The sequence below is a fragment of the Ovis canadensis genome, chromosome 21, assembly GCF_042477335.2.
Source record: "Ovis canadensis isolate MfBH-ARS-UI-01 breed Bighorn chromosome 21, ARS-UI_OviCan_v2, whole genome shotgun sequence".
Taxonomy (NCBI): Eukaryota; Metazoa; Chordata; class Mammalia; order Artiodactyla; family Bovidae; genus Ovis; species Ovis canadensis.
Genome location: NC_091265.1, coordinates 58,608,372 through 58,632,840, shown reverse-complemented (window position 1 = coordinate 58,632,840; position 24,469 = coordinate 58,608,372). Strand labels below are relative to the sequence as shown.

Below are 24,469 nucleotides of genomic sequence, written 5' to 3'. Positions count from 1 at the left end.
CGGAACCCATTTTCCCCAATGAGGTCATTTGCTCTCTCTTCCCCCTTGTCTTCGGAAGTGCGTAGCTCAGTCTATATATTTTTTTATAATTTTACGTATGTATTTATGGCTGTCCTGGGTCTTCTTTGCTGCAGGCGGGCTTTCTCTAGTGGAGGTGAGCGGGAACTGCTCCTCCTTGTGTGCAGGCTTCTCACTGTGTGGCTTCTCCTGTTGCAGAGGCAGGCTCTAGGGCACGCGGGCTCAGCAGGTGCAGCTCACGGGCTCAGCAGGTGCGGCTCCAGACTAGAGCACAGGCTCAGTGGTGGCGCTCGGGGTTAGTTGCTCCGGGGCATGTGGGATCTTCCTGGACCAGAGATGGAACTCGTGTCCCCTGCTCTGGCTGGCGGATTCTTTACCACCATCCGAGCCGCCCAGAAAGCCCCGTTTTGTGTGATTTGTGTGACCCTGTTTCTCATCTCCGGGACCAAACTTCCACGTCTCTGAGATCGGGGCGTGGCCGGCAGTGCGTTTTCTTTCCCAGTTATGCGTGAAGCTTTGGTGAGACTCAGGCCTGCTGGAGCCCATGTTTGTGGTGTGTTTTGTTAGTGTCTGTCCCTCCCAGTAGACTTGTGCCCTTGAGGGCACATGCTGGGCCTCTCGTGGTCCCTGCGTGTCCCCAGCACCTGCTGCAGCGCCAGGCACCCGGGGAGAGGTCAGGCGCTGCTGAAACAGCCCTGCAGGCACCCGAGACCGAGCTGCCCGAAGCCAGCTGTGATTCCTCAAAATGCCCCGAGATGATGGCCCCAGGGGCTCAGAGGGGAGCCACACACTTTTGGGAGTATGGCAGGTGGGGTCCTGGAGTGTGTGTATGGGTGGGGGTGATGGGGGGTGAAGGATGGAGATCCGGACTGACAGCTACCACTCAAGCCCCTGGTGGGTGGGGAGAAAGACGCCAAACGGCAGAGGCAGGACCGTACCACCCCCGGGCCCAGGGTTCCCTGCCAGCCCACGCTCCCTGGCCCTGGCTGGACTGAGGCTCCTGTCTCTGATGGGCCCTCCTGTCCCTCCTCGTCCCCCCACAAATGACATCATCACCACCCCATTTCCCCACCTCCTCCAGGCACCCGGGGCTGCCTCTTGCTCCTCCCTACCCCCCTCACTCCTGAGCCCTTGTTCCCAGCAAAAGCAGTGCTCCTGATGACAACTCAAGCATTTCTTGACTCTGGCTATCGTGCACCTGTTACACACATCCCAAGTCAGGTTCAGGAAGGGAGACGTGAGCTGTGTCTTAAGAGGACAGCCTGAGTGGAGGGGTCAGCCCGTGCCGAGGCCCAGAGGGCGGGGAGCAGCAGCTGGTGGGCAGAAGGCTGTGGGACCTGGGAGATAGAGGAGAGGCTCGAAGTACAGGCCTGATCAGGAAGGAAGTTGGAGGGAGGAAAAGAGAGGGCACGTACCCAGATGTCGGGGAGCCAGGAAGCAGGGTCCCCCGACTGCCCAAGGCGGGAGAAGTGGAGGGCAGGGTGGAGGATGGTGGGGGGTGGAAAATTCGAGGTTTCAAGACTGGAGGCTCAGAGACTTGCTAGAGCCCCACCTCCACAGACAACCCCTCCACCTCACTGCCACCTCTTCTCAACCCCCCCCGCAGACGCCACCTCTTCTCAACCCCCTGCAAACGCTACCTCTTCTCAACCCCCCGCAGACCTTCAGGGCTCAAAATCCTCCCCACCTCCTCCCGCTCCCACGCCTGCCCCAGTTTGCTGCCTCGGTCTCCACCACCACCCAGGGGCTCTTGAGGCCCAGTGCCCCGAGTAGGCCACCTCCCCAGGGGACTCAATTCCTGGGCCTTTCCCCTTGGGTCCTTTCTGTTCCCCCAACAAGCTCCAATACCCCGGGGCAGCTGAAGCCATTGAGGCTGGGGGTGGAGCCGTGGGTATATGCAGGTGGGGTGTCCTGAGCCGGGGTCCCCAGCCCGAGTCCTGGTGGAGCAGAGCTGTGGTCCAGGGCCGGGGTTGGGTGGGGTCACTCAAGGCACCCCAATCTGCCCAGCACAGGGGCAGCCAGGCCTGGCAGGTTCTGAGCTAAGTAATCCTCTGCGATGGGGCACTGGGAGGACCCAGAGAGGAGGGGGCACAGGAGAAGGGGGAGGGTCCCGGTGATGGTGGGGGATGGGGTTGCCCAGCAACCACTAGATGAGGAGGGATCCTTAAAGAGCTGAGCGGAAAGGCTGGGCCTCGGAGGGGCTGAAGCACCGCCTCGCATACCAATGGCTGCCAGGAGTGCCGCTCCAGCTGGGAGGCCTGGGAGCAGGGGCGCCCAGCCCAGGGCCACCTGAAGCCGCTGGGCTGGAACCAGGCTGGGGTCCTGTCTGGTCCCCACAGGACACAACATGGGAGGGGCCAGAAGGCCGCCGTGAGACCCTCAGGGAGAGGGCACCCTGAGCTTCCGGACCCCGGGGCCTGGGACAGGAGGGAACTGGAGCTTCTCAGCCCCACCTCTGGCCCTCCCGACAAAGGAGCACTTAGGTGAGTGACCTCTTGTCCAGTGGCTCAGTGGTAAAGAGCAATGCAGGAGCCGCAGGGGACACAAGTTCGATCCCTGGGTTGGGAAGATCCCCTGGATCCCCCTCCTGGAGGAGGGCATGGCAACCCACTCCAGTAGTCTTGCCTGGAAAATCCCATGGACAGAGGAGCCTGGTGGGGCTACAGTCCGTGGGGCGCAAAGGGCCAGACTCTACTGAAGCAACTGGGCATGCAGGAACGAGAGTGACCTCGTCCTGGCCGAGTGACCTTGAATGAGCCACCTCCCCAGCCTTGTGCGCTGAGAGCCCCTGACAGGACTGCCCGGAGGAGGCAGCCAGAGAAGGCTGGGTCTGGTGGGTGGAGTTTCTATGCAGGTCCTTCCTGGTGTCTGACTTAGGTTCCCTGCACCTCACACAGGCTTGCCGCCTTTCCTCAGTCTTTATCGGGAAGAAGGATGTCTGTTTGGTCTCAGTACCACACCTCATATTCCAAAAGCAACAATGAGGCTGAGATTCAGCCATGCGATCTTCCAGCTCCTTTCCTATTAGGGCCTCTGCTTCCCCGTCCATACACAGAGGGGCTGGACTAGCTCGAGGGGGCCTTGCCAGGATCTCTACCCGCTTCTCAGCATCCTGGGGAGAGCTCCCTCCCAGCTTCCTGCAGTGGTGGGTGGTGGAAGGTGGGGGCCGGGCATCGCAGAGGCCAGAACCCCGCCGTTCCCTCACACCAGGGTGCTCCTTCCATCGACTGGGTTGTGCCACATTTGGAGCGAATCTCATGCCCTAGTTGGTCCCTGTGGATTTGGCATCACCTCTCATCCTGGCCCTCCATCAGCCCGTCCTCGGCCACCACCGTCCCCCCAGCCCCCACCTCCAGGTCCCCTCCCTTCAGTAGGTTCCCCCTCAGCTCTGACAAGCCGCCTTCCCCGCCCCGTTTTATTTATTTATTTCTTTATGGCTATGCTGGGCCTTCCTTGCCGCTCAGGCCCTTCTCTCGTGGTGAGCAGGGCCTGGCCTGCAGTGGCAGCGGCGGGCTTCTCGCTGTAGTGGCTGCTCTGGGTGGAGCACAGGCTCTCGGGCGCTTGGGCGCCAGTAGCTGCCGCTCGTGGGCTCCGCAGTTGTGGCGCACGCGCTTAGTGCTCCACGGCATGTGGGATCTCTCCGGACCAGGGATCGACCCGTGTCTCCTGCTTTGCAAGTGGATTTTCTACCCATGAGCCACCAGGGAGGCCCCGGAGCTGCTTCCTAAAGTGCTAGCCTGACCCTGACGGAGAAGGCAATGGCACCCCACTGCAGTACTCTTGCTTGGAAAATCCCATGGGCGGAGGAGCCTGGTGGGCTGCAGTCCGTGGGGTCGCTAAGAGTCCGACATGACTGAGCAACTTCACTTTCACTTTTCACTTTCATGCACTGGAGAAGGAAATGGCAACCCACTCCAGTGTTCTTGCCTGGAGAATCCCAGGGACGGGGGAGCCTGGTAGGCTGCCGTCTATGGGGTCGCACAGAGTCGGACACGACTGAAGCGACTTAGCAGCAGCAGCAGCAGCAGCAGCAGCAGCCTGACCCTGATGCTGCCTCACTCTAGCACCCTCCTTGGCTCCCCACGGCCATGGGAGAAGGTTCAAGGCCCCACGGTCCTGGCTGCCCCTCTGCCCTCAACTCAGCATGACTCTCCTCTGGACATTCCAACCAGATGGGGCTGCATCAACACCTGTTGAATGAATGAATGACACGGAGAGCAGATCTTCGGTGCCAGCCATGCTGGCCTCCAGGACGCAGGAATGACCTAGGCAGACCAGGCCCTCTTACAGGCTGCCATGCTGGTAAGCGAAGTCGCTCAGTCGTGTCTGACTCTTTGCGACCCCATGGACTGTAGCCCACCAGGCTCCTCCATCCATGGAATTTTCTAGGCAAGAGTACTGGAGTGGGTTGCCATTTCCTTCTCCAGGGGATCTTCCCGACTCGGGGATCGAACCCGGGTCTCTCGCATTGCAGGCAGATGCTTTACCATCTGAGCCACCATGCTGGTAATGAACCAGCAAATAAATGAGAGGATGGGATCACTCCAGAACCATGCCGTGTCTTCCTGAGGAACTAAGGGTGATAAGAGGAACAGGGCGGGAGGCACTTCAGGGGGAGGCCTTTCAGAAGAGGCAACGTTTTCACCGAAGACCTGGAAGATGAGCAGGAGCCAGTTTGGAAAAAGCTGGACAGAGAGTGTGCCAGGCAGAGGCGGGGCAGTACGTGCAAAGGTCCTGAGGCAGGAGAGAGCCAGATCTATCCGAGGAAGAGAAAGAAGTCCAGGAGACCAGAGAGAATGGAGCATGGGCTGCAGCCATGCATTTGTGGAGCAGAATATAGATTTTATTCTAAGTTTAATAGCAAGCTATTTGAGAGTTTCAAGCAGGGAAGTGACATGATCTAATTTATATTTTAAAACGATCATCTGAACAATTGCTTTGGAGAACAATTTGGCAGTAACTAGTCAAGTTAAAAGATGTTCATATACCACAACCCAGCAGTCCCGTTCCCAGGCATACAGGAAATAAATTCTGGACCTGGGCTCATGGCCGTGTGCAAGATGCTACTTTGGCTGGGTTTGCAAGAGAGAAAGTAAGCACGTTTGATGGTGGGTGGGAGGACAGGTGGATATGCGTGGGACTGTCCCAGCCTGGAATATTACACCCCAGTGGAAGCAGAGAGACCAGAGCAGCCCGGGCCTGCCGGAGGAGCCACCCAAGCCTCGCTGTGAAGGGTAGCAGCCCATCCCAGGAGCTCTGCTTTCCAAGACATGAGGACCTGGGTAATAGCCTGTTGAGGGACGTACAGAGTAAAACTCTAAAGAGAAATGCATGGAGGGCTTCCCTGGTGGCTCAGTGGTAAAGAGTCTGCCTACCAACGTAGGAAATGCTGGTTCCATCCCTGGTCTGGGAAGACCTCATGGGGAGCAACTAAGCCGGTGACCACAACTACTGAGCCTGCGCTCTGGAGCCCGGCCCAAGGGCTGTACCTAGAGCTCATGTTCCGAACCGAGAGAAGCCCTGCAGCGAGGAGCCGGCGCAATAACTTTTTTACATTGTTAGAAAGAAAGTAGTATAGTAGTAATGGTAGTCTCCCAGTCATCTCCGACTCTTTGCGACCCCACAAACTGTAGCCCGCCAGGCTCCTCTGTCCATGGGATTCTCCAGGCAAGAATACTGGAGTGGGTTGCCATTCCCTTCCCCAGAGGATCTTCCTGACCCAGGGATCGAACCCGGGTCTCCTGCATTGCAGGCAGATTCTCTGCCATCTGAGCTACAGGGAAGATGTTACAAAGAAAACACATGCCAAATTCAGAGTGGTGGGTTCTTCTGCCGGGGAGGGAGGGTGGGCTTCATTTCTATGACATTATATTTGTTGGGCTGTTGGGGTCGAGGGACCGTGTGTGTGTGTGTGTGTGTGCACGTGTGCACACGTGCTGCTTTCATCAGTAGAAAAGGAGCGCCCGTTGCCGGACAGGATGGAGGGGCACTGTCTGCTGGACAGGGCCAGCGCCGGAGCGGTCCCGGTGGGAGGAGACGGTGGCCGGACCTCATGGGGAAATTGGCAGCGCAACCACCGACCTGCCCAGGTGTTCAGAACCAGCAGTCTTTCCTCCTCCCAATCCGTGGTTAGTTTTCTGCTCAATTAGCCCCCGGTTCTCAGGCTCCTCTGTCCATGGGATTCTCCAGGCAAGAATACTGGAGTGGGTAGCCGTTCCCATCTCCAGGGGATCTTGCTGAGCCAGGGATCCAAGCCGGGTCTCCTGCATTGCAGGCAGATTCTTTACCGTCTGAGCCGTCAGGGAAGCCCCAACTTTTCTTCCCCTTTTTCTGGAAAAAAAGTGAAGCTCAGAGAGGGCAAGGGGCTGCTTGAGACCACCCAGCAAGCTGGGGGCAGAGGAACCTGTGACCCTCCCTTAGGGGCAGTGGGCCTCTCTGGCCAAGAGGGACTGAGCAGGAAGTCAAGGCTGCCTTCAGGACCCACCGACAGCGCCCCGGGCGCAGGGGACAAGCGGCCTCTCAGGCCCCTCCCCCAGAACATATTCCCCTCATTGTCCAGTCCCTCCCGACTCCGCGGGGCTCCCCTGGGCCCCAGCCCCTCGTTCCTGCACAGCTGGAGACTGCGCCGCCCGGCTGGCTGGGGCCCAAGTCATCTCTTGTAATTGGGTTTCAGGGCTGCTCGTGGTTATGCTAATGGTGGGACGCTGGGACCCCTGGCTCCCGGGGGCAGGGAGGCCCAGGCTGCAGCCAGAGCCCCACAGCGCTGCCGACTCAGCACTGCCTTAGAAATCAGTCTGCCTGATTCAAAGCCTGGCTTCCTTGCACGAATCATGTTAACCTCTCTGAACATCTATTTCCTCATCTGTTAAGTGAGAAAAATAATAGTACCCACTCATTAGGCTCTCCAGGGAGGGAAGGGTAAAATGAAAGAATCCACTGGAAATGCTTGGCCCAGCGCCTAGCACAAAGAATTTGCTCGATAAATGTGTTATTAAGTATTTTTTATTTTTGTTTAACGTCTAAAATTTCCTCCAGGAACATGTGAACAGGGGCTAGCCGAATCTGTGTGATGAGCTAATGGGTGACTCACTTTTCTTTTGCTTTTTTTGTATATTATCCAACTGGGGGCAATGAACACAATTTCTTGAATTTCTTGCAACACAAAATGCCAATAAGTGGAAGGTGTCTGGGTAGATTGGAGAGTGGGTGTTGAGGGTGGGTGGGGTCCAAGGGCTTGGGATCTGGCTTGGGGGCCCCTGGCTTGGGACGCTAGGTTTTCAGGGGCAGAGTCCAGGCAGGAGGGGATGAGGAGGGGCCTAGAACCACAGCAGGAACCACAGCCAGGTCACCTGCTCTGAGCCTCAGTGGCTGACTGGGTGGCTTTTGTAGGGAAAGACATGGGGCTGGGATGCCTGGGGTAGACCAGGGAGCGGCCTGCAGATTTGGGCTGGGCATGGGTGAACGGGGAGGCCCATCTGAGGTTCAAGATAGCAGAGGAATGAGAGCCTGGCCCAGGGCCAGTGGGAAGGAGGAAGCTGAGGGGGGAGATTTCAGAAGTGGGGCCCAGCTGCTCTCTCCAATGAGAGAAAAGCTCACACAGCAATGAAGACCCAGCACAGCTGAAAATTCCCAACAGATTTAGGGAATCTCAGGGCTCTGTTCAGAGAACAGGGAGTGAGAGGCTCGATCCTGGAGGCAAGCAAGCCGAATCTGGCTGAGCAGCATGCTGAAAGGGCCAGGCTCCAGAGTCAGAGCAATGGGATTGGAATTCTATCTCCACCACCCTCAGTGAGTGGCCTCACACCAGACACTTACCTGAGCCTCAGTCTCCCCGTCTGTAAAATGGAGCTGTGCGTCCAGCCAGTCCCCACGCCTCTCCCTAGGAGGCTGGTGAACAAGCCTTGATGAGCAGAAACTGCTGTCATTACTGTTGCTGTTATTTAAAATTTTATCTGTTTGTTCCTTCTTGGCGGCGCTGGGTCTTCCCATTGCTGCACTCCGGCTTTGTCTCGTTGCGGTGATTGGGGGTGCTCTGCAGTTGCGGTGTGCGGGCTTCTCACTGCGGTGGCTTCTCTTGTTGCAGAGCAAGGGTTCTAGGCACGAGGGCTTAGTTGCCCCAAGGCACGTGGGATCTACCAGGACCAGGGATGGAACCAGTGTTCTCTGCATTGGCAGGCAGATTCTTAACCACTGGACCACCAGGGACCTTGTTATTATTAAGGTCTCCTCCTTCCTCCTGGCTGACTGGGGAGAGCGGGGACCTCACTGCTGCACCCAGTGTCACCGCGAAGCTCTGTGATGCTGTGGCGGTTTTACAGGCTTTTTAAACTTTATCCTCCATGCCCCGGAGACCTTCACTTAACTGACCTCTCTATCACGGCTGGGAGTTACAGGACCAGGCCTTGCAAAGCACAAGGATGTTGCCTCCCCCGAAGTGGATTATGGGTTTGGACTTTGCCTCTCTGGGCCTCGGTTTCCCCATCTGTAAACAGGGCGGGAAGGGGTGTGTATACACACGTACACACCTATTAAGATGATCAGCAGAAGTCCGTATGAAAGCCTGGTGCTGAGAAGTGTGAGCCTCGTGTCCCCCAGGAGGGGCCCCTCAAGCCTGGGGAATGTCCAGTAAGCCTCTCACTTTCCACCAGGCAGCCCCAGTCACAGGACTGTGACCTTGGCCTGGGGGAGGGAGCTTGTCAAGCACAGCAACTGCTCGCGCAGCTTGAGATGCCTTTGAAGCCTCTTGTTCTATCTTCAAAAATTCAGCACATTTCACATTTTATTCCACCTGTGGGGCATTTCTAATATAAAACGTGTTTTAAACAGCTTGCCCTCGAGTAACGCGGACACCCACCGCAGCCCTGCGGGGAGGCAATGGTGTTGATTTCCTGGGAACAGAATCCCCAGACCACCTAACCCTTCCTCCCCATGAGGCTGGGGCCACCATTCCACTGTCGGGGGGCAGGCAGGCAGTCAGTTGTCACCTCACAGGTACCAGGCGCTGTGCTAGAATCCAGGGCACGTCTGAGCGGTGGGGCTCGGGCGGGGCAAGTACCACAGGATGGACGGGGTTGTTTGGGGAGAGAACCAAGGAGGAGGTCTGGGAAGGGGTCACCTGGAAAGCGCGGTAGCCCCCGGGCCCTCTGACCTTCTCCCCTACTCTCCCCTAACTCACTCTGCTTCAGCCACAGAGGCCTCCTAACTTGCCTCCAACCTTCCAGGCAGGCCTCTGCCTCAGGGCCTTTGCACAGACCAGCCTCTGCCGGGTCCATGCTCTGCACAAACGGCCCTCTTTTCAGCAGGTCCTCGATTCCTCCTAGATGAGCCCCTCCACAGCTGCCTGCCACTCCCTCCTCCCTTCTCTACCCTCTTCGCAACTGTGGGCAATAATGCTAATGGTAATTCTCATTTGAATTTATTTTGTGGTTTCTCGACTGTTAGGTGATGAGCTCTGTGCCAGCCGTCTGGGTCCCAGAGCCTGGCACGTGTCCGGGCTGCTTTCGACTTTGTCAAGCGATAGAAAGCTGAGACCTGGCCTTATGAGGAGGGTGGAGCAAAGCAGGCCAGGCAGAGAGGCTGGGTGATTTCCGGGAGCAGGCCTCTCCCTGAGCCCGGCCCTGGAGGCCAGGACGAGGGCACATGGCAGTCACAGCCTCTGGGAAACACCCAGAGGGGCTGTGCTGGCTGCAAAGTCACCGCTGTGCCCGCTCACCCAGCTTCTCCCTGGCCCAGTAACCTGCTCAGCGCTTTCCTTGGGTCACCGAGTCTCCTCTGTGGAGGCCCAGCCCCGCACAGTGCCCCCTCCTCCCTCGGCTGGGCAGCTCCTACACGGCCTCCTGCCTCTGCCCTTGAACCAGCCCTGCCGCCTGCACGGCCCCCTCCCCCGTCCTGCCTGCTAGGGCCCCCCGGTGGGCTCTTCTGCAGGGCCCCATGATGAGAGCAGGACCCATGCAGCCTGGCCGGGTGACTGTCAGGTCACGGTCAGATTGGCTCAGCAAATTGTTAGTGGGCGCCTGCTGTGTACCAGTCTGTGTGCTCAGCGCCGGGACAAACTGCGGATCAGACACACGGCGCGAGGGTGGGGAGGCAGACGCTTACCTGGGAGGTGAGGATGCTGGAGGCAGTGATTCATGGCCCACGGGAGGGTGGGGAGGGTGCAGCCAGAGACCAGCTCCAGACCCGGGGAGCTGGGTGCTCTCCTGGCTCTTGGGGAGGGTCTCCTCCAGGCAGAGGGAACAGCCTCTGCGAAGGTCCTGGGGCTGGAGGAAATGGGGAATGTTTGAAGGGGGCGGAGAGGAGAAAGGTAAGGTGTCATGGGCCTGGGGTGGGGTGTGGGAGCAGCCAGTTTTTTGTCCTGAGAGCAAAAGGGATCTTTTGGACCTTTACCCAGGAAGCTGTGGTACCTTTACCCAGGAGTCGTTCAGGTTTGCATAGTGAGAAGATCCTTCTCCATGGCCCAGCTTGCTCATCTGTAAAATGGGTTAGTAATTATATCCTCCACAGAGGGTCAGGATCAAATGAGCCCATGTGAGTACAGATTTTACCTGGCCCCGGGCCCAGGCCCTCTGCCACTGGGGGCTCTTCCGCTATAAAAATATTAAAAGTTGATTGTATGACTTTGTTGGCATAAACACAATTTTATTAACATTTGATGGTATATATTTCCTATGTATATAACGTTATATATAACATTTTCTTCAACCTAAAAGCTCACTTCTTCCTTCTGATTCTCCTTTTCTGGCTGCACTGGGTCTTCGTTCTGGCACATCGCGCTCTCGTTGCTCCAGAGCCTGAGGGCTCAGCAGTTGCGGGGCACGGGCTTAGTTCAAGCACAGGGGGTCTCACTACCCCGACGAACCTGGGGTCCCTGCACTGGGAACACAGAGTCTTAGCCACTGGCCCACCAGGGAAGTCCCTTTTCTTCTCATTTTAAGGGAAATTACCTTTTCAGGGTCCCTAAAAGAATTATGAGTCCCAGGCACATGCCTACTGCTCCTCTCCTGAGCTCTCAAAGTGGGGGCTATTCTTCTCTGCTGGGGTGCTCCTCACAGGGCAGGAGGGGGTGGGTAGCGAGGGCAGTGGCGGGGAACAACCAGAAGAGGGGGAGGCATCCTTGGGCCCCTCCCCCTGCCCTCCCCCACCTTCCCTTCCCCACTCTCCCCTCCCTGCTCTGTCTCCCCTCTCCCCCGCCCTCTGCCTCCCCTCTCCCATCTTCCCCCACCCTCCTCCTCCCCCTGCCCTCTGCCTCCCCCTTCCCATTGCCCCTCCCCCACCCTCCTCTTCCCCACCATCTCCCTTCCCCCTCCCCCTCCTCCCTCCCCACCTTCCCCCTCCCCCCATCCCTGTCCTGCTGCTGCCCTGTTCCACCACATTCCGGCCCCTTTGATCCTCCCTGGGCCTGTGGAGAGCCAGGCAAAGCCCACCCTCCCCTTCCCCAGCACAGGCCCCTTGCAGCTGCCCATCTGACCAGGAGATGCCCAGGCTCACCTCCCTGCGTGCCCTCCTTCCCTCCAGGGTGTGCTGCCGCCTCCCCTGTGAAGCATACCCCCCCTGCCCGCCCCTTCTTCCTCCCTCACTGGGATGTTTACACACTCCTCCCCGCCCAACTTGGGCACCCTTGGTGGCCCCTGGCACACAGCTGGCACCCAATTAAAATGTTCTGTGCAGAGAGTGACGGGGAGGGGGGCACCACAGAGTGCCCCGCAGTAACGGTGACCAAGCCCTTCGTGTCCAGCCCTCCTCTCCCTTTCACCAGGCAGTGGCCACATGCCAGCCCCTGAACTGGGAACAAACTGGGGAGCGGCTCTGCCCACACAGGACAGCAGGCCCTGGGGGTTGAGCGAGGGGCCGCCCCCCAGATGGCCCAGGGCGGGCAGAGGGAGTGGGGTTAGGGGACTGCATTTTTGAGCAGCAGAGTGGGGGCAGGGAAGGGCAGCAGGCAGGAGCAAGGCGCCCCAGCACACCCTAGCCTGGTGGGCGGCTGTCAGGGGACAGAGGATTTGGCAGTGACTGGGGTGGACCTCATTTCCACCCCAAGGTCACAGGCTCAGCACTGAGGCTCGGAGCCAGTTAATTGTGTCCAGCTGAGCGTGGCACCGGCACGTCTCCGGGCGGGGGCCGCAGCCGGGCTGGACCACCTCACCCCGCAGAGGGGTGCCAACAGGCAGACTCAGATGCCAGGCGCTGGGCCAGGCACCTCACACACTCTGGCCAAGGAGCGCACGCCCCCGCGCCCCCAAAGACTGAAAAAACCTCAGGCCCCCCGACAAAGCTCAGGGCCAGGCCTGGGCCCTACTTCCTCACTCAGCCACTCGCAAGCTCAGTGGCCCTGCTTAGCTGGGCAGGTTCCGGCCCTCTGGGCAGGGCTGGGCCGTAGACTCTGGCTTGGGCCCGAAAGCCAGCGCTTGTCCTCACCTCCCTCGCCCACCTCCAGGCTCAGCAGGAAGACCCTTTCAAACAGAGGGAGTGTTCAGGGGTTAATAAAATGGACACTGACAACCAGACATCCTGGCTTAAGGCCCTTTCCCCCCATCCAACCTGGCACGCCAAGAGCCTCAGTTTCCTCATCAGAAAAATGGGCTAATGACCAGCTTTGATTTAGAGCCTCAAACCAAACTGAGGGGAGCATGGGGGCAGTGGTGTAGCAGAAAGGAGAGGCGCTGGAGACTCCAGCCCAGCGTCCAGGTGAGGCGGGCGGGCCAGCCTTGGCCAGGCAGCAGGAAGGCCTGGAACTGCCTCGCTTTGGGTGGGAGGCTGGGCAGCACACCCAGGGGACCGCCTGTGGTACCTTTGGCCCTACTCCCCATTCCCCATGTCCCACCCAAGCCTCCAGGTCATCCCCCCAGCTCTAAGTGCCTTGGACTCTGCATGACCGGACATCCAGGCCCCTGGGGAGAGGGGCCCGGGGGAGAGAGGGCAGGGGAAGGGTTTAGATCCCTGGGTTACTGCCCCTCCCCGAGTCCCCCCCCAACGGGGCTGCGGGGCACAGTGGGCTGGGGGATGGGGACTCTGTGGAGTAGCCTCCTGGGGTGCCCGATGAACTGGGGCTGCGTCCTCCGTGCAGCTTGAGTCTGAGCCCCCAGTGCTGGGCTGCACCTGTGCTCTCCCTCTTGTGGCAGGTGATGCCACCTGGCTACCGTGCCTCTTCCCCCAGCTCTGCCTCTGCCCCGAGCGCACCTCCCTCCTCAGCCCCTGGGTGTCCCCGGCCTGGTGGCCATCAGGCCAATTCACCCCAGCCCCCTCGCTCAGGCAGGGCCACATGCGGTGGGATTTCGGGGGCTCTGGGCAGGTGAATGATGGCATCTCTTTCTGAAGGGGCCTTCGGAAACGCAGGTCGGCAACCCCTCCCCGCCCACCCCTTTGCGGCTCATTGCCAATCCATTTGGCATCCAGCCCTCCAAAAGCATAAGCCAGCTCATTTGCGGCCAGTGTTAATTAAGAGAGAGAGGTGATGGGGGGAGGCGGGGAAGGGCCATGGAGGGCAGCTTCCGACAGCCGCCAGGACTGCCCTGAGGGATTGGGGGTTGGGGGGCTGGACCCGCGCCCTCCTGAGATGCCCCGGCCTCCCGGCCTCCCCCGCGGGCTCCGGGGCAGACCGGTTCAGACATCCAAACCTTCATCTCTGCGGCCAACCTGCTGGGGTGGGGGCGGGTCCAGACTGCATCCCAGGGGCCTACTGTGTGCTCTGCCTGTAAGTGGAGGAGGCAGGCTCTGGTCCTGGCAGGGCGGGCTGGGGGGACCCTCCCTCTGGACTTTGAGGCCCACCTGCTCTGTGGCTTTGACATCAGACAGACCCAGTTTCGATCCCGCTATTGTGCAGCTCAACCTCTGGGCTTCGCTTTTCTTGTCTGTGAAATGGGAGCGATCGCACAGCACCCGTGGCTTTGCTGTGATAGTACCTGGAGCCAGTCTGCCTGGCAAAGAGCCCTCGCTCGGCCGCTGGCCACCTGCGCTCCTGGGGCAGAGCCCACAGCCCCAGCTTTGGTGAGCCCCGCCCCCGCGGCCTGCATGTCCGCCGGGGTCCATCTCCGACTCCGGCTGCCTCGCCCGCCTGCTCTGCCCGCCCGCACCGCCCCCCCTTTTTCCGGCGGCCCCCCACCCCTGCTCTGGGAGCACCCAGCCGCTCCTCGCCTCTCCATCTTAATTAGCTGCTTGTATTAATCTTGCAAGTAACGTGGCAACTTGCAGCCCTGGGTTTTCGGGCTGTGGAATTAATTATTCCCCAAGCGAAGAGCTGTCAGCTCTGGGAGACCAGCCACTCAGAGCCACCCAGCACCACTTAGCAGCCTCCACCCAGGGGCCTGTGGCCTGGCCGGCCTGGAAATGGCCCCACTCCTGGCCCGAGCCCTGTTCCATGAGTCCCCCTCCAGAGGGGCTGCAACAAGACCGGGGAAGGAAGGCCAGTAGGCCGGAGCGGTGTTACAGCCAAGGACTCCGAGGGCTGGGGGACCGAGGCACAGGAGGGCCACAGCCCCCGCCGGCAGCACCTGGGTGTGCAGGACGCACCGCCCCGAATCGCCTGGGACGAGCCCTGAGCACGGTGGTTCACACCCAAGCAGCTGTGCAGTCAGACGCTGGGGCCCGGGCTGGGAGGGGCACAGACCTTCGAGGCCCTGACATTCCAGCCAGGAGGCTGCCAGCTTCACTCTGCTCCATGGGGAGGCCGGAGTGGGCAGCCAGCCAGGCAGGGTGAGACGGCCAGGGCGGCCCTCAGTCCAGCTCTGGTCGAGGGAGGGGGCTGGCAGAGCAGGGAGAGCCCTGTTTCTTCCCTGACCTTCACACCGAGCCTATAAGGTGGCCTGTTCTCCCATTTCACATACAGGGAAACCGAGTCACAGAGCGCGGTGGCTCAAGTCACCCATCTCTTCCAGCTGGTTCCAGTCCCAGGCCCTGGCCCTTCCTGCACTGAGCCAGGGTGGGGCCCAGAACTCACTGGTGGGCGCTCTGGTCCGAGAGGCTCCCCACCCTGGTTCAAGGCTCTCACCCCGCACGCTCATGCCCCGGGCAGCCCTTCCCCCGACTGTGTCCCTGTGACCACAGGTCTGTGGCCCCTGCAGCCTGTGAGCCCCACCCCTCAGCACCGCGCTGGTAGGCGAGCCCTGGGCACCTCTGGGGAAGGAAGGATGCGTGTGGCCAAGGGTTGCCTGCCACGCCAGGCCCTGCACGCAGCTGCTTCCGGACCCTGGTGCCCCCCGACTCCCCGGCCACCCTACAAACTCCAGGCCCATCAGGAGCCTCAGAGGGAGAGGAAGCCCCAGCCCCCTGCACCCCCCGGTTATCCGCCTCTGCTTCAGAGAGCCCATGCCCGGGACCTGGGCTGGCACTCAGGCCCAGCTGGCAGCCCCTGGTCACCCCTCCACATAGCCGCCTGTCCCCCCAGCCTCTCCCCACTGACACCTTTGTCTCTCTCTCTCTTGCAGCCAACAGCTCCCTGCTCGGAGGTGGCGGCGGTGAGTAGACCCTTCCTGCGGGCTGGGGTACAGGGCTGGGTGGGTGGGGGTCCACCTCTCTCCTCCCAGCCCTCTCACCCACCTTCCGAGCCCAGCTGGCTGCCGTGCCTTCCCAAGGCTGCCCCCTCGTCCCCACCAGGCACCCCTCCCATCTCTCCACTCCGCCCTTCTTTACTGTCCCCCACGCCATCAGCCTTGCCTGGCCTCCAGTATCTGTAGGTGAAGCCGGACACCTGAACCACAGGCCTGGCTCCGGCATGGCTGGGTGACTAGGGTAGGTCCCTGCCCCCTGAACAGAGGCTGCCTGGTCTGTAACTGGGACTGGAAGGCCCCCTGAGGTTTCAGAGGGACTGGGCCTGGGTCATGGGGTTGTAGCACCGGTGTGGTGGGAAAACCCCAGCCCTGCCCCCTGATCCCCACACGCCCTGGGCAAGTTTGCCCACCTGTGAGGGCAAAATGAGTGTCTCCACTCTGCCCTGCAGCCTCGCAGGGCAGCTGTGTGTCAGGACACGATCTCATCAAGCCAGGGAGAACCCCAGCACCCGTTAAGCCCACGAGAAGGCGGGTGTGTGCACTGTTCTGAGACCCACCATGACCCAGGGTGCGGCAGGGCCAGGTGGGCAGGGCGTTGAGGTCAGAGCGGGCCCAGCCTCCAGGGATGCAGGGCCAGGTCAACCGCTGCCGGCGGGGAGGGCCGGGGGGACGGTCCCTGTACCCTCAGTGCCTGGCCAGCCTGGCCCAGGCCGGCCACGCCAGCCCCTCGGCCCCAGCCCCTGGGCCCTTTGCGGGCTGGCCTGCCTGCTGTCTGCTGGCGGCCCAATGATTGGTGAGCCAGGGGCCAGGGGTTAATGCGCCGTCGGATAAATCCCAGGGGCTGTGTTTACGGCGGCAGTGGCAGGGTCCAGGCCAGGTTTTAAAAGAGGGAAAAAATAAAAGGGGCATAGAAGGTCAGGAATAAATAAGAGCAGCGTTAAGAGCTGTCGGTGAGTGGCCAGGACGCAGGACAGGGACTCGGGGCGGGGGTGGGGGTCTGTTTGTGGTTGGAGATGTTTTACCTCCCTCCCCCGCTTCTCCTCCAGCCGTCCCTCAGGAGGTCACCGCTACACTGGAGGCCTCACAGGATGAGGGGGCTTCACTTGGCAGGGTGGTCTGTACCATGTGGGCGGCGGGCTCAATGAGGCACACTTGTCTGGACGTGGGGACCAGGGGGATGGGCAGGAAATAGTGAGTGGTGATGCGCAGTGGGAAGGGTGTGCTGGGCTGAGGGAACAGCACGGGTGTAGCCTGGAGTGAGGGAGACTCTGAAGATGGGAATGGTTAGAGCCCAGACAAGGCGAGGGGGACCGGGAGAGGACTCAGGGGCCTTGGAGACCATGTGAGGAGCTGGAGTTTTAGCCGTTCAGTTAGGAGGACAAGCTTCCCAGGTGGCTTCCCAGTGATGCAGGTTCGATCCCTGGGTTGGGAAGATCCCCTGGAGGAGAGCATGCCAATCCACTCCAGTGTTCCTGCCTGGAGAATCCCATGGACAGAGGAGCCTGGCGGGCTGTGGTCCACGAGGTCACAAAGAGTCAGACAAAACTGCAGCAACTAAGCACACACACACGTAGGAAGACAAAGGATTACAGAAGCTGTGGGACCTAAGTCAGGTCATCAGCCCTCTTCTGCTCAGAACTCTTCTGGGGCTCTCACCTCACTTCCTTCCACGGCCCACAAGGCCTCCAGCCACCCATCAGACTCCCCACCACACTGCCTGGCCCTCTGCACTCCATGCCAGCCACACCGCCTCCTTGGAGCTCCTGGAACGCAGCCAGCCCACGTGTACCACAGGGCCTTTGCACTGGCTCTTGCCGCTGCCCCAGATGCTCTCCGCAGTCACGGCCGTCCCCTTCACCGCCTGGGAGTGTTTCCTCGAAGGCCCTCTGCTCTTGAGGGCCACTCTGACCTCGGAATTGCAGCTGCTGCCCTGACCCCCGCTCCGCCTGACACTCCCTGGGCCCCTCACGCCGCTCTAGTCTATTTCCCTCCGACCGCCTCTCTCCTGCAGCGGCGCGTCACTTACTTGTCCTGTTCGTTTGTTGTCTGTTTCCCCATTGAGAACAGTAGCTGCAGGAGGCTCGCTCCGCTTAGAAGTTGTCTGGCGCATACAGTCAGCGCTCAATGCATGGCTGATGAGTGAACGAACGAACCGTAGACAGTCAGGGGTGGCCTTCCGGGTCATCCAGAGGGCTTGCCTGACTCCTGTCCATGAGGACAGTGGGAGCCACTGCGGCTTCCTGCAGAGTGGGGAGAGTGGCTCACCGGTGGCCTGGGGGCCTCGCTCTGGGAGGCCAAAGGGCAGCTGCCCGGGCCAGAATGAGCGGCGGGGCCCGGTGGGGTCCCCTGCGCTCGCTTTCCTGCAGCACTGAGGGCGAGGGGAGGCTGGAGCCGGCCCCAGCACAGCCTGACTGACGCAGAGATGGATGGGGTGGGCCAGGACCCGGGAGGAAGTGGGCCCGGAGTCCAGCCTTTTAACGCCGGCCGAGATTTATGGAGCCGCCGCCAGGGCTCACTGGGCTGCCGCTCTGCTGATGGGATTGGGACAAGGCGGAGGTGGCGGGGAGCGGACTGGGGTTGGGGGAGGCGAGGTGGGGGCTGAGGGGGGCCTGGCGCCCGCCTGGGGCGGAAATGGACATGGGGCCCGGACCCCCAGGACATCCTCTGAGCTCACATCTGCCACCTGTGCCCTCCTTTGCCCCTGGTCCATCCAGCCAGCCTTAACCCCCAACCTGCCAGAAGGGAGGGCACAGGCAGGGGCAGCCTGGGCTAGGGGCCCCCATCTGACTGCCTGGACCCTGGTCTCCCCTGGTGCCCTGTCTCCCGGGTCCAGCCCTGAAGGGGTTCAGGCCGCTCCGCACCCTCCCGTCACCACCCCTTTAGCTGTCCACCCACCACCCATGCGTTTAACAAGCACTGGTCCCCCACTCTGCCCCCCACCCCCAGCCCACCTTGCTGACCTCCCCTTGTGCCAGTTCCCGGAGCCTGGCTCCCCTTTCAACCTGCGGGTGTTTGTGTTATTCCTTCCCCCAGGAAAACATACTCTCCCCAGGAACAGAGTTCAGGGGATTCCAGGCCCCTGGATCAGCCTTTCTGGGGTGGTTAGTTGCGCCCCTGTGTGCAGGTGCACCTAGGAATTGGGGACCAATAGCCCCACCCCGGGGTCCACATCCGGCAGCCATCAGCTCAGAAAGGGGGCACCTAAAGCGGGGCCAGGGCCGGCCGCAGGGCTTTGGTGCAGTGAACCCGCATCGTTTACAGCAAGCCTGTTGGGGAGGGTGTCGGCTGGCACCTCAAACCTCAGTGGGAACTCCCAGGGGCTGCTCGAGCCCCTGGGCCTGCCTCACCCTGAGGTTGGGCCCCCACCAGGCCCTGAGGCCAAGGTCAGTGGTTCTGACAACACAGCGAAGGGCCCCTACCCCCCACAGCTCCCGGTGCTCTTTCTGAGAGTAGGGGCAGGCAGGGGAGGACACCTGTGTCAGACCCTCCGACTTGGGACTTGACTCTGCCCTCAAAGAGGCTCACTTTGGTAGAAGTCTTCCAACAGAGAGAGGGCATTTGACTTGGGCCCCAAGGCTGCATAGGAGTTCATCAGGTACAGAGGGACGGAGGGGCCCACCAGGCAGAGGACCCAGCGTCTGCAGTGGGGGCTGCCTGGCCCACTCGTGCTCCTGCCTCCTTCCTGGACAGCCTTTTACTGGCTCGATAAAAATTTTAAAAAAAACAACCACTCTGCTATTGTATGGTAAGAAGGGAGGCGGGCCCTAAATCAGGACCAGAATCGACAGGGCCCTGACGCGTGTCTCTCCTGTTTATTAGGACTGAAATGTTTACTCGGCGATAAGGAGCCGGCTTTCTCGTGGAGATTTGTGCGCTCTTTTTCAATTACCCCTCGTCTTTCTCTGCCACTTTCGCACTAAAGGGATAATAAATGTATCGGAGCGTTTCAATTATTCATCTAAATCATGACTGCGCCTGCCACGGCCAAGCTTTAGTGACAGATTAATTCAGGGCCGCCTTCCTCCGCTTGCAGCACCATCTCTGCGTCCGCCTGGCTGGGGCCCCGAGGGCCGGCCCAAGGATGGGCGCAGGGCGGGTTGGAGCTTCGTCCACACACGCAGCCCCTGCCAAGGGCCCTCACTTCCAGAGGTTAGCCGGCGCCCCAGCACCGGTAGGCGTGTGAGGGTGCAGCCGCCCTGCCCTCCCGCCCGATGGCTCTGCACAGCCCTGTTCCCGGGCCCAGCCCGCAAGTCCGTGTCCGTGTCCCTTGCACTGCTGGGCCTCAGGCATCTCACACCAGGGAGAAGCCAGCATGGCTTGGCTCCTGGCATAGCCCTCTCCAGGCACAGGGCCTTTGCACATGCTGTTCCCAAGCTCGGGGACTCCTCTGCCCTCCCACCACACCTTCCCGCCTAGTTATCTCCATGTCAGGACAGCCCCTCCAACAAGCAGTCCCCCAACACACAGAGACACGCACACACACACACACACACACACACACACACACACACACTCACACTCACTCCTCACTCACTGCTCTGTCTCTCTGTCCACCAAGGGGCCTGCCAGCACTGGGGAACGGCAGACCCTGTCCCTCTTGGAAATCCGACTCGTGTTTGTGTAATTAAGTATCAACTGCCCCCCATCAGTGAAGTCACTGAGTCGTGTCCAACTCTCAGTCACTTCCCTTTCACTTTTCACTTTCATGCGTTGGAGAAGGAAATGGCAACCCACTCCAGTGTTCTTGCCTGGAGAATCCCAGGGACGGGGGAGCCTGGTGGGCTGCCATCTATGGGGTCGCACAGAGTCGGATACGACTAAAGCGACTTAGCAGCAGCAGCAGCCCCCCATCAGACCCCCTGCACTCAGGGGTGAGCACAAGTGTCTGTCTCTCCGCCTCCCAGCAAAAAGCAGGTGCCCAGTGCAGGCCTGCTGATGCCCGGGGGCATGTGCCCTCAGCCCAGCTGTCGTGGCACAGGCAGAACCCAGCACCAGGGCCCACCCTCTCCTCCACGTGGGCACCCGCTACCGTCCTTCTGTCTCTGAGTCCCCCTCGGTCCCCCTCGGTCTGTCTCTTGACGTCTCACTCTAGTTTCCTCTCCATCTCTCCCCCCTGGCACGTGCCATCTCTCCTTCGCGCCTGCTCACTCGCTTGCCTTCCTTTGTCTGTAGACTGGCATGCCCGGGAGGATTAACAAGGCCTCTCAGGATTCAGGCCTCGGCTTCCGCCTGGCTTCGCTTGCCATCCCGCGCACCCCGGGCCTGGCCCTATCTCCCATCACGCCGCACTGCTAATCCGTGATTGCTCCCTGCTCTGCTCCGACCGGCTGGGGCCTGGCACAGCGGGCAGACCCTCTCCAGGCCAGGCTGGGTGGGGTCCGACCAGCCCGTCTTTTCTTTTTTTATAATTGTTTATTTACTCAGCTGCACTGGGTCTTAGTTGCGGTACAGGGGACCTTCCGTTTTTTGCTGTAGCATGTGGCCTCTAGTTCCCTGACCAGGGACTGAACCTGGGCCCCCTGCACTTGGAGCTTGGAGTCTTAGCCAGTGGGCCACCACCAGGTCCCAGCCATGCTTGAGCACGGCTCTGTGCCAGGCCAGGGCCAGTGGGTGAACTCGGCAGGTGTAACCAGAAGCTGTCTGGGGCAGGGGGCTCTGCTGGGCGCAGAAGGGAAGGGCATTCCTGGCCGCAGGCACAGCAGAGGCCATCTCGACCACACCCCTCCCTTGCTGGAACCTTCCCACTGCAGTGGCTCTCGGGGGCACAGCTCACCCCTCCCACCTCTCTCCCTGTCACCCTGCTGAGCCCTCTGCTTGGACCCCTCCTCCTCCGACCTCCCCCCAAAGCCTATATCACTCAGAGCTCTGCTCAGATGCCACCTCCTTGGAGGCACCTTCCCAACCTGAAACCAACCTGAAAGCCTCCCCCTCCCGGCTCCCTTGCTGCTCTGGAGTCTTTCCTTCAGCTGTTTCACGGGGGTGGTGATGTGAGAGCTTCGCCTCCTTTGCACCGGGCGTGGTGGGCCCACCTCCTTCTGTCCAATGCACCGGAGGTGGGAGGTTGCAGCAAGCAGAGGCCGGCTGTCATCTAAGGTGGAGGCTAGAGGGAGCCCCAGCGCTGCTCGGCGTTGATGCTTTTATTTCATGGACTCATGGGAGCCACGAGAGGTTTCGTGAGCAGGAGGGGGACACGGTCTCCTCAAGTACAGGCCCCAGCTGAGGAGCAGGACTGAGGTGCTATCAGCGCTCCCCGTGTGGATGCTGGGCCTGGCTGAGCTCTCCCCACAGGCTCTCGCGTACCCGTCACAGCATCCTGGGACATACGTACCCTTAGCATCTCCATTTTGCAGATGAGAAAACTGAGGCACCAAGTCGCTTGAGCTGAACCGCATTCCCCACCCCCATCCCTCAGCCCACCCTCCCTGAGGGGCAGAGAGAATGGTGGAGCCCGTGCCCCGCCCCACCCTGTGGGCAAGATGCTGCCAAGCCCCTGCCTGCAGCTGCCACGGGGATTTTTAATAACGGGAGTGATTTTTGCATGATGAATGAGGTGCTGCTGTTGTGTACATAATGAAGCCCTAATGTTTTCAAATCCCCATTTAAGGAGCTGATCTCACCCCATAATGAATTTCAGATCACATCGCCAAGCTGTCGTCCATCCGTCTTCTCCCGGGGGTACCCACCCACCTTGGCATCTCGAGGGTGAGGCCTGGCGAGGGTGGGCTCTGCTTCCCCCGACAGTGGGCTGAGCCCAAGCCGGGGCTGGGACGCGTCTGTTGAGTGAATGAGTGACTGGGAGGGTGTGGGCAGAAGCCGAGGCAGTTTTGGCCACGGGGATCACGTGAAGTCGAGGCTCCCAAGTCTCAACCTGTGAGGAAAACGGAGGCCAGAGAGGAAGAGAGTAGGGAGGACTGGAGAGAAGGGGGCCTGAGGCCGCCGGCTGAGTCACTTGGCCAGAACTTATGGCTAGGCCTGCGCTCTGCAGGTCATGGGCCTGGGGCGCAGAGACTCAGGCTTCTGGCTCCTTTCAGCCCAGGCGGTGGGCGTTTGTGCAGGGGCTGGGATGGGCTACACCTGCCTGGTCAGAGTGGGCAGGATCTATAAGGTGAGCCGTCTAAATGGGAAGTGATGGAGAGGGCTCACCCCCAGGTGCCTTCCAGGGCTTGAGAGGTACACCCCTCCCCTGGCCCCTCGGGCCTCAAGCTCACTCCTCTGCCTCTGCAGCCCTCTCCCTGCCAGGGCTTTCTGGGAGACATCTCCACTAGCAGTGTGTCCTGTCCCTTGGGCGAAGGGACCCCAAGAGCATTTGGGACAGAGGCGTCTTTTGCCTATGGAGTCCGTGGCTGTGCCTCGGTCTCCTCGTCTATAAAATGGGACGACAGGTGATAACACTTTGGTACCGTCTCGCACTGAACCCTCAGGCCAAACGCAGTGGGAGGCGCTGTTGCCTTGTACAGGTGAAGCTGAGCAAAGAGGTGAAATGACCGGCAGTGGGGTGGGAGAGCTGGGGGAGGAGGCCTTGGGTCTCCCGGGGCCGGGTCTGCTCCTGAGCCACACAGCCCCAGTGAGCTCATCTCAGAGGCTCTGACACTCGGCACCTGGGAAGGCACGGGGGGCCCACAGGAGCCCCGGGCAGGGCAGGGCAGGGCAGGGCAGGGCAGGGCGGAGGGCTGCCCAGACAAGACCTCACCACCCACAGCTGCTGAGAGCAGCTCCGCCCCTGTGAGCCTCGTCCCTGCTGGGGAAAGGTGGGGGCCAGCGCAGCTCGGAGCATCTGCTATCCTGTAACTGAGACCTCAGACGCGTCACTAAATCATCCTGGCCCTGAGCCTCCCTTCCTCTGGCCACCTCGCCACAAACCTGACCTCCCCCCAAATTTTCTGAGGCTCGGAGAGGTTAAGTGACTGGCCCAAAGCTGCCAACAAGCTTGCGGGCAAGATTTCTGGGAAGAGAAATGCCAGAAAGAGGCGAGCAGGGGGCCAGACCCACAGGACGTGGAGGCGGGTGGAGAAGAGAGGGGAAACGGAGGGGCAGGCCCAGGGCTAGCCAGGGTCCCCTGTCCTCTCTCAGGGCACAGCTGCCCTCCTCTCCCCCAGGCCACAGCCTTCCTTGTGTTCCTGTAAATAATTAATTAGCCCCTGCTTGCTTGTTTGTTTAGAATGAGGAATGCTCCCCCACTGAGATGCATTTATTGCTGAATAAATTTAAATATCTAATCTTCCCTTCATGAATATTACAGCACCCTAAATAGCAGCCAACATATCCTAAGCGCCTTGGCAAATGGCCCCCACGGGAGCCTGCCTGCTTCGCCGCCGCTGGCTCCACCGAGGCCCGGCTCCAGCCCCTGCCCTCTTTGGATGCCCTGCCGGCCCCGGCCTTGCTAGGAAGGCCCTGAGTCTGAGCTGATGCTCCTGAAGGCTGAGAACAGGGCTGTGGAGGCCACAACAATGGCAGGAGGCTGGGGTGGGCTTCCAGGCAGGGGTGACAGGCCTTCTCTGGGGGATGTACCTGGACCTGGGTGGAGAGTCAGGGCTGGAACAGAAAAGAGACAGACGGGGTCTGCGGACAGCAGCGTCTGAGGAGATGGGGAAGGAGGCAGAAGAGATCAGGGAGGCAGGAGGATGAAGAGAGCAGGTCTCCTCAGCCTCCCTGCTGGGCTGGATGCAGACAGCCAGCAGTCAGCCTGTGCGTGCAGCTGAACGGTCTGCAAGGGGAGAGCCCCCAGACTGCCCAGCAACCAGAGGTCCTCTGAGCAGCCCCTCTGTTGGGAGAGGGATGGGCAGAGGTGGGGAGGGGCCAGGAGCCAGGCTGCTGGGGGCTGGTGGAGACAGCAGCTGCAGGCAGGACACCTTCCTGAAGTGTTTGAGTGAGGAGGGCACACAGCAGCCAGCCAGCGTGGAAGGGCAGCTCAGGGTAGGAACAGTGGGGACGGGTCCTGCCGTGGCTCTCGAGGAAGTAGAGCTGCCCAG

At 60.7% G+C, this 24,469-nt stretch overlaps 1 protein-coding gene across 4 annotated transcripts in view; it reads left to right on the top strand.

The window, feature by feature from the left end:
* The window catches only part of MACROD1 (mono-ADP ribosylhydrolase 1), a 154,280-nt gene that overhangs the window by 124,033 nt on the left and 5,778 nt on the right, over positions 1 to 24,469 (top strand). For all 4 annotated transcript variants that reach the window (XM_069566122.1, XM_069566120.1, XM_069566118.1 and 1 more), the window contains exon 4: positions 15,438 to 15,467. In XM_069566122.1, the coding sequence (XP_069422223.1) occupies positions 15,438 to 15,467 (30 nt within the window). The remainder of the gene's footprint in view (positions 1 to 15,437; positions 15,468 to 24,469) is intronic.